General features: G+C 40.7%; 1 protein-coding gene across 1 annotated transcript in view; it reads left to right on the forward strand.

Moving 5' to 3' along the window:
- Positions 1 to 9416, forward strand: part of LOC134144215 (lysosomal alpha-glucosidase-like) — a 29647-nt gene extending 20231 nt beyond the window's left edge. Inside the window, exons 8-12 of the mRNA XM_062582989.1 lie at positions 1391 to 1521; positions 2259 to 2347; positions 2735 to 2784; positions 5853 to 6011; positions 9357 to 9416. Coding sequence (XP_062438973.1) covers positions 1391 to 1521; positions 2259 to 2347; positions 2735 to 2784; positions 5853 to 6011; positions 9357 to 9416 — 489 coding nt within the window. The remainder of the gene's footprint in view (positions 1 to 1390; positions 1522 to 2258; positions 2348 to 2734; positions 2785 to 5852; positions 6012 to 9356) is intronic.
- Positions 9417 to 9762: the final 346 nt, after the last annotated feature.

Here is a 9762-nt window from a genome sequence, read left to right on the forward strand (position 1 = left end):
AGAGCAACTATGGAAGGCAATTTTACAGAGCCAGATGAGACTTCTCCCAAGAAAAGGCTCCAAGACATGCAGAAGGGTCTGCTTGGTGGAAAAAAAAACCAGCCTCTTCTAGAATCAAGGACTACAAATTCTGACCTTCCAAACACCGTCTCCAGTGCTGGGTTTCCAAGAGTGCTCAGTTTTGACCTGACTATGCTCTGCTGAAATCTGTAGGGTAAAAGCAGTGTTGACTTCAGCAGAAGTTTGGCTGATCCTGAGACCTTTTGGAAATCCGAATGCAGGAACATCATGCTGGGGCAGCGCTCGCTGAGGGGAGGTGTGGACAGAAATGGTAGCAGCACAAACTGCCACTAAGCTTTAAAGAGTTGCTTGGGTATTTCTCATAGGGAAAATTTCAACAGTTGTCTAATGTTCTCTCAGGGGGTTCAAGCTACCCTTTACCTTTTCTCCTTTTGCAAGGCCATGGTCCTGCAGGGTTCAGCATCTCCTTCTTCTCCCCTTCCCGTGGTCGCCCCTCAGCTCCCCGCACTGCTGGCCTGGGCATGGGCAAGAGCAGCTCCGGGCACCTTTCCCAACCAGTGCAGGAGGCTCCGTGTAGCTCCCATGGCTTTAGTAGATCCATGCCAGAGGAAGGTGTAGCAGGGATCGCCATCTCCTGCTTATGGGGCTGGCCCCTAGTGTTAGCAAAGTGCAGCTCCCGGCATTTGGCACATGCTTAGCATACGCACGGTGCTTATCGAAAAGCAAGGCTGTGCATTTACCAGAAGTTATGACCGCCCTTTACAAAGGGTGGGAACAAAGCCTTTCTGATATCTGCAAAGTACGTTAAGTCTTACCTCCTCCTAGTTTTGAGAGGTTAAGCCAGATATGAATGATGCTTAGAATTTATGCCAGTTCTCTACCTAGATAAGATTTTCACTCATTGAATGCGTTAATAACTTTTCAAAGGAGAAGAATTGTCCTTTTAAAGAAAAGAAAATCTACAGTTTTTATTCCCAAATGATTCTGAATCACTTACCTCAAAACTGAAATGTGACAGTTTCCATATGCATAAGAGAGGAAGCAAAAGTTTCTCTTGCTTTTTGCTTAGTGTCTTGATGAGGTTTTTTTTCACAGTGTACTGAATAATGATACCATTTTCAAGATGATTTGCTGTCTTTCATTCGTGATGGCTCTATCTTCATGCATATGCATAACTGCAGGGGCTAGATTCTTTTGCATGTTAAAAAAGGAACTGGAATAACACTCCTGAAATCCACTTTTTTATTTGGATTTTTTGCTGGTGTAATTGAAATGAAAATATACCCCTTAGTCTCCTTTTCAGTAATTCATGAGAATTTATAATGACTGGATTTGCATTTTTTTAAATCTGTATTAATTTTTGTGGTAGGGTAATAAAGTGCCAGCTTCCTGGCTCAAGAACTACGTTACTGTTGATGCCCCACTGAGCAAGATCCCTCTGTTCCTGCGTGGAGGCTACATTCTGCCAAAACAGGTGCCAGCCTCAACCACAACTAAGAGGTAATTTAATTATCCATGTCCGTCACTATATAACAGCGATGTGGGTCAGACCCATGGACAGCCAAAAGGCAATCAAAGGAAAGTGCAGAAGAGACACTACCTGCAGCTCACAGCTGCCGTCCCAGGAAATGAGCACAATATTTTTACCCACTACCTGCCCTTTTGCTTTAGGAGGATTCACCCTGGAGATGACCCAATCCACCATTTGCACAGCTGACACCAGCTGCACACTCTGTAGTCGTGTCAGGAAAAGCCTTGTGCACCTATGACTGCCCCACTGACCAGCTGTCTGTCATTTGCAATAAATATATACCAGGGGAAAACTCAAGCCTTTCTTTCCGTTGGAGGAATGTATCAGGTGTCATGGGGACGGTGGAAAAGCTCAAATTACTCTCAAGGAAAATTATTTCTGCACACAAATGGGTGATATACTGGCCTCAAGTCTGAAGCATGCTGAGAAGGAAACGTGAGGAGCAGGGGTGCGAGGGAGCAGCCCTAGGCAGCAACCAGAGCAAACCGCGGGCTCAGCGGCCAGCCGTGTCCAAGCAGCCTGGTAATTCATGGGTAGGGTCACCAAAGAAGGGGAAACTTGTCCCCACAGACACTCCAGAGAGAGAAATTTTGCACATATGTGGATGAGGCACGGTAAAGTTTTCCTAATATATTCAAGAGCCATTACTGAGCACAGTTGGCATTTTTCTGTCCTTTTTTGTGACCTTAAATCTGTTTTGTTACAGCCGTCTGAACCCATTTGGGCTCCTTATTGCCCTGGATGATCAAGGAGAAGCTTCTGGGTCGCTCTTCTGGGATGATGGTGATTCGATTGGTAAGTCTGGTCTCCCCATAAAGCAGGGTAAGGACAGGACTACAGGTCTCCCTTCAGACCACCTTTGCAGCAGTGTAGTGGCACTGGCTCCGGCCAGAAATAGCGGCAGAAGTGACCTTAAGCTGAATTTTGTGCAGATGAGCACAGTGCTCTTGAAGTCGATGCTGCAGTATGAGAAAGGTGTGACACTGGGGACAGCTGGTCAGGCAGAAAGGGAAGCGATTGGTTTTATATTCCTCTGAGATCATCCTAAGAATAAAGGAATTTTTAAAATAACCCACAAGTCATCTTAGTCTGATATTAGCCACTCGCTAAAACTGGTGGGAACTGCTTCTGGGTTTTGCTGCCTGTTTTAATATCAGTCCACTTTGTTCCATGTTTTGACAGATTCTATTGGAAAGGAAGTCTACTTCTTGGCTAAATATACATTCAGCAAAGTAAGTAGCAACATACAAGGCACATACATCCAGCTAGCTGTATTTTAGTACAGTTCTTGTAAGGTGCTGATGTCTAACTTTTTATCTAAAAAGATATTTTCTTATAGCATAGCAGTCAGCCTTTAAAACTGGTACGCTACTAATATTTTCACCTACAGACAACTATAAAATAATCAAACTATGAGGCTGCAGTTTTGTACTTGCTTTATTGGATATCATAGTGGTACCTCATTAACAGACCTGGTGTGCAGTGACTCTGAAAAATCCACTACCTGAGCTCGGAGGGGTTTTATTTTCCCGAGTCCCAGCTTCTGGGAACGAGAGACTTCTTTCTTGTCTTCTTCCTGTGAGCACTTTTAGTCAGCTGGCTGGGAGAAGATTGCATTCCCATCTCCAGATATCCCAGCCACTTTTTAACTTTGGTCACATGAAGCTTGTATTTTGTAGTCCTGAGAATTACCTACCAAGCCAAGCTTGCGTTGGCTTGTCCAGCAACACAGAGGTTGTTCCCATGGCTGGTAACCCAGGGAGTCGGATGCAAATGCAGATGTGTCCTGGGAAAGCTGAATACACAGACTCAACAGTCTAGACTTCAGTCGAGAAAAATACCAAAAAACAAATCTAATATATGCTTACATAGTATATGCTAGTAAGCTGAGGGAATTAGTGGAAAAATACCTAACCTACTGTAGCAATCTATACAGGTCATATTTCACCTACAGTCCCGGTATCTGGTGGGAAATGTTCAGATATAATACATATACTGTGGCATACTTTTCATTCTATCTATTCCTAAAAGCCCAAATGTATCTATAGAAAACCTTCTGAGGAATAAAATCATGTTAATCCCTGTTGCGATATTGCCCTTTGAATGTACGTGTTCTGGGAATGACAGCAAGTCATAATAAGCTGATGGTGTTACTATGCAGTTTTGTATATTGGTAGGATATTTTCCTGGAAGTAATACTGCATGTCTAGACTTTAAATTTCATTTTTAAATTTTTTCTTCTTGATTTACTGAGAAAAAAAATCCTTCCTTCCAAAAAAGAAAAGATACTTCAGCTGCAAAGAGGAAGAAAAATTGCTTCAGCTTTCCGTAGTCTGTGTATAGTAATATATTGCAGACAGACTACAGAAAAACAATAACCAATTTTATATTAAATTCCAATCTGTACAATTAGGTTGCTGATTCACTGACACTTATATTTCTCATTGCTCATATTTGATTTCTGCCTGGAAATCCATAACTGAAGTCCCTGTCTGCATTCCAATAATCTCTAATGTCAATCTTTTTTATTATGTGTTTATAAAGAAAAAAATCTCAAATAACAAACTGTAGAGGTATAAGAAATGTATGAAAGTTTTGTGTATGTTGCACATTTCTATATTCTTAAAAATTAGGGATGAATAATTTAATCACACCAAATTTTAGGAGAATATGCAAGTTTTTGTCCCTAAGAGATTCACTGATAGCTATAAGGTCTAACATCGTGGCATTTGCTCAGAACCCAGTATAGAGTTTTCCGTGGGTGACAACTACTGGGTTAGACCCTCTCATTTATATTTTAATTTAAAAAAAATAAGAAGCACTGAGAAGAATTCAAGAATAGTGTAAGCACTTAAGTCTTAGAGAGCAATTCAAACTGCCTACTCGCAGGCGCTGTCTCACTGCAGTGGATATTTTTACATCTTTTTGACGCTTTCATTTCGGCATACAAAACTGCTAGGAGATCTAAGTCAGGTACCCATACATTAAGTTTCCCTGGTCTAGAGAAATATGTGAGCCTGATATATAAGATCAATTGTACTTCAGAAATGATCAGGGAGACTCCCAGCCTCTGCCTCCATCCCCGGCAGCAGCAGACAAACTAGATATGCTCGGACTGTACCTAGTGTGTTCAGACTACACTGAAGGAGTGATGATGGGAAAGCTTGTTTTTTGCCTCCACGGGTTACCAAATAGCACCTTTGTCCAAAGAAACGGAGGCTCCTGAAGCAACATGCTAGTCGCCAGGCAATTGAGTAGCCTGAGAGCAAGTTCCTCTTCTTGAAACTGGTCCAATTTTCAGAGAAAAAACAATCAGAAAAAGGTGAAGTTCATAGGACCAAAGCAAGACGGTAAGACAGAAAACTCATGACTTTGCAGCTCAGAAATGCAGGAGGAAGTCCTGGGGATGCCTGAAGTAAGCAGTCTAAGCACAGTCTTAGGTTACAAATACTGTGATCTAGTTTATGCTCCCCTTCCTTCCAGGCACCATTGAAATAACATAAGCTAATTTATGCAAAAGGTTCCTTTGTGGGTTTCTCCTTGGTATATTTTTAAAAAGTCATGAATGAGTAGCAATTCATCATTTCCTGAGCAGTGTAATTCATCTTTCTTTCCTTAATAACTTCGATCACATAACAAATGCAGTGATTCCTCTTCATTGCTTGTAGAGAATTACTGTCTCTGGCGACACATATGAATTTGTTTAATGACTTTGTGTGTCCCCTTGGTGCATCCCTAAATACAGGATATACAGTAAATGAGAGGTGTAACAAAGTTCTGTGAACGTCCTGTTTCTTTAACACTGAGATATTTATAACAGATTTCTACCAGGAGCTGCGGAGATGTGGTACTTAAAATAGGGGCAAATATCTAGCAACTTATGTTTGTGGAAGACATTAATGTTTTAAAGCCATTAGTTGCAGATGTTAATTAAAATCTGCCTTAGGCTAACTAACTGAATCTCTGTATTTAAATTTTGGCATTGCAGATGCCACTGTATCCTAAAAAAGGCTATAAGAAACAAATTTGCATTGATTAGAAGTAGAAAAACATGTCCAAGCAGATTCCAAATAAATACTGTAAGTGCTATTGCATTTCCTTCCTTTTCCAATGTGCAAAGTCTTTCTTAACGTGAAAATTAATGTGTCAGTTATTATTTTCCCTTTATTTTCTAAGGCTTTAATTAGCAGCCATTCTAAGTACTAGTTAACAAAAACGACACCGCAACAGTAATCGTATGCAGTAAGCCACCTCCAAAGAGTTACCGTGATCCTAATATTTTCTCTATGCCTTTTTTCAGGGAAACCTGAAGACAGAAATAGTTAAAAATGGCTACCGAGGGGCCGACTCTCTGAAATACAACACAGTTACCATCCTTGGTCTGAAACTGCGACCTCGCGCTGTTGCTCTGAACGGAAGGGCCGTCCGTGGAAGCGCTTTCTCTTATCAGACAAACGGGGTAAGAGCCGCACCGGGGAATTAGGAGAAATCTTAGGGGAGTGAGGACAGTCAACGAGCAACAGTAGCAGTTTCTCATCCGCATCCTTTATGTTTCCAGGTATAATCAGCATCAATTCTTTGTACGGCGGAGTCTGAGTTTTAGGGAAAAAAATTGCAACAGCAAGAGCTACAGGATTCGTGTTACAAGAAAGTTTAATCTTTGTAATAACATATATGCACTCTCATTTGGTGTCAGACACTCATACAAGTTTTTTAACTAACAAAATAATGTAAAAAGATGTATCTCCACAAACTGCAAGAAATATTAGCTGTTTTTGGCATTATTATCACTCTGATAAAATGAGAAAACCTGTCAAAGTTATTTAGCAGCTAAAGAGAAAAATTAATGGAGATACTTTATTACAGTTCAATATATTAGTGTGCAAGAACGGATCTAGGGTAGCTAGTTTTAGTGAGTACTTCCATATCTTCAGGGGAAAGGAAGGTGATGCTTTACTGTATGCATATCTTTCTTAATGAAATATTACAAAAGAGATACAAGAGTTACAGTTTTAGTGTCTTAAAGTGGGAAACCATTTGTCCAACCTGAATGTCCCAGATAAGCGTCTAGAGAAGCAAGCAAACAGAAAAGAGATTCTCCCTTAGACTAAGAAATGACCGTAAAGACTACAGCTAATGGGTAGTGATCAGGTGTGCATGCGGACAGCCAGCCCTGGCCTGAGGCCAAACCACCAGGATAAAAACATGAGAAACCCCGGTGCACTGCAGGCAAGGGAGGGGAGGAGCGGCCAACCTCAACCCAAGGCTAAAATAGAGAAACAAGAGGAGAAACTACTGGGCATTACAGACAGCAAGAGGCAAGTGTTGGCAACGACCCTAGGGCAAAGTCCTCAAAAGATAGCTTACTGGGGTTGCTAACGAAGCAAATAACCAAAATCACCAGTTAAGTGTGTAAACTTATGGGGAGAATAGCCAATGGGGAAAGAGTAATTGGAGGCAGGTCATTCATTTAGGAGAGGAAAAGGGGACTGTATGATAACGGTGGAGGAAACCACCTGCTGAGGGCTCTTGGAGGATGTCTACCCAGCAGCCTTGCACTTGGTCGGCACAGCCTGACACCAGGCACTGTGTTTGCTCTGTTCAGACTGAAGTGTTTGGCTAGTTCCTCTTGCCCCTTATCTACCACCAGGCAACAAGCTGAAGTGTCTGTGGCGCTCAGATCTTAGCACCGGTCTGCATCTGGTGCACTCCCAATATTAACACGGAGGAAAAAAAGATGCCAATAGTTCATCTTTGAAACAAAGGTAGATAGCTGAGGCAACAAGCAACAGGCATCATGTCTTGTGCTAGTCTACTTACTTGGCTTAATGATTGAAGTTGATTGGTAACCAAAGCGTGATCCCCATTACATGCATTTGGTTCTAACATTCATTTTATTGAAGAAATTTGTAAAAGAAGCAAATTGCTGAGAATGAATTTCTACCTTGGAGAATCATAAAACACTCGCTTTCAGAGCCAATGTCACATATAAGTGTAATCAGTTTTGCCTCAAGGGAAGAAAATGCTTAACAGCCAAACTGCCTCTAAGCAAGCTGAAAGCAACATAAATGTGTCAGGGAAAAGAAAACGCTCCACTGAGATGTGCTTGAAGGCACCAATTACAGAAATCCAGAAGATAGCTGCATACTAACAGAGAATAATATAAAAAGATGATTAAGAAAGAGTAAAAAGCTTTTCACAAACATATCATTTCAAATTTGATTTAAGAACAAAAGATAATCTCCGGGACTTAGAACTACTTCGGATAACAGGGAAAAGCCACCAAGCTGCTGTAGTAGGAAAGGCCCAAAATCACACAAAAATTACATCATTTAAATCAGACAGGAACCTAAACCAGCTAAATACATTTCTCTCTCAATTCTAAGAGATCCAATCAAACCTCTCCCACCATCCCTATGCAGATGTTGTAATGCCATTGCCTATAATGCTCTCATGTTATACTCTCAATTAAAAAAATATTAGCAGCTTGGGTTTAGAGCTTGAAAACTTACAACCCATGTAATTAAGAAAATAACAAAATCTAAACGGCAGATTTGCCACTTTCTTACAGGCTTAATGAGATTATATACTGTATAATAGTTTAACAAGCACAAAGACTGTATTGTTTGAAGGGACATAGCAGAAAGTAGCTTCTACTACATGGCTCTTACCTTACAGAAAGAAAAATTTTCTAAAAGCAGTGCTTAGGTGCATAATTGAGCCATACTTATTGTGTATAAATAGAAGCAGTTTGCTTCGTAATAAGCCCTGCCTCTCTCGCTGATTCATGTAGTGCTACCCTGACCTGACATTTATGGTATCACAGACTCTTCCTGTTATTAGGCCTGCTTATACTTTTTTGTATGGCAATATTGAACCCTAAGAGCTACGGGCACTATTGCAATGGCAGGGATGCTGGTGGAGCACTTCTTTTGATGAGGCTTGCACTGAAATCAAAATGACCTGGCCATAGGCAGGTTCTGCTTTTTCTTCCACATATATCAGCTGCTGGGATGGGCAGCAAATTTCCCCATCGGTGCTGGGAGCAGCAGCGCAGCCTGGAGAAGCCTGCCCCGGGGCTTCTCACCTCCTGGTTGGAGGCATTGCAAGAATGTCCCACTGGCTGGCTCACCTCGTGCTTAGGAATCTCGGGCAATTGCTTGAGGCAGCATCTGCGGATTTTTATTTTTGTCTGGATCTGGTCCTATGCTTGAGAAAAAGGTGAATCAGGCACCCTGGAGTCATTCAAGAAGTAGAGTTCCTCCTTGTCCAGCAGTGGTTGAGAGCCACTACTGAGGTTTCTGAGGAAAGAGGGGAATACTGCACACATTGAGAATGCGACCTAAGCACAGACTGTTAGAGAGACAGTAACATGAATTTGTGGGAGGGCGTTGAAATAGCTAAGAGCTGTGAACTACCATGCGTTTTAAGGCACTATTAATTCTGAAACGTAAAGATAAAGTACTGGAAATTGAAATTATTTAGGTAGCATGAAATACATCAAATTTAACACTGAGCAGAGACATAACAAGAAAGATATTGTATTTACAATTTCATATTTAATTCATGTTATTAATTAATTTTAAGCTGTTACTGAATTTCTAAAAGCAATGCTGAACTGGATACTGCAGTAGAATATAGATACATCCTGCCATCAAGCCTGTGTCTTGCTTATGGGATGAAAGTAAGGGAATTTTGAAAGGTTAAACTCAACTTTTCCTTATTGTTTTCTGTTTTGAGCTGGTCTTCTCTAATTTAAATTAAAATTGTTCTTTAATTTTGTATTTTTCATTTTTTTCCACAGAAACTCACTTTATGGCTTTCTGCACCACTTACTCAGGAGCTCAACATTGCAATTTACTAGAATGGTTAGAAAACTCTGACATAATTTAGCATCCTTGGTCCTCAGATGTTGATCTTTCTGAAGTAAAAAAGCACCTAGTCATTAAAATGTTGCTTATGTGCCTGATGACTGCTCTTCTCCTATGTTGTATTTGTAATTCACTATTCTTCAAATAAAATTTTCATTAAGTTAATGTGTATTACCATAAATTACTGTGCATTCAAAATAGCGTGGAAGAAAATGTCCTGAGTCTTATCGCTCACTTCAGATGGAGGTAATGTTTGGAACTGTTATGCTTTTTAAAATGTAAACAATAATTTGGATTAGCAGGAGTTTAGTGAATTAACCATTGGATAGGACAGGACCT

This window comes from Rhea pennata, chromosome 1 (genome assembly GCF_028389875.1).
Source record: "Rhea pennata isolate bPtePen1 chromosome 1, bPtePen1.pri, whole genome shotgun sequence".
NCBI classification, from domain to species: domain Eukaryota; kingdom Metazoa; phylum Chordata; class Aves; order Rheiformes; family Rheidae; genus Rhea; species Rhea pennata.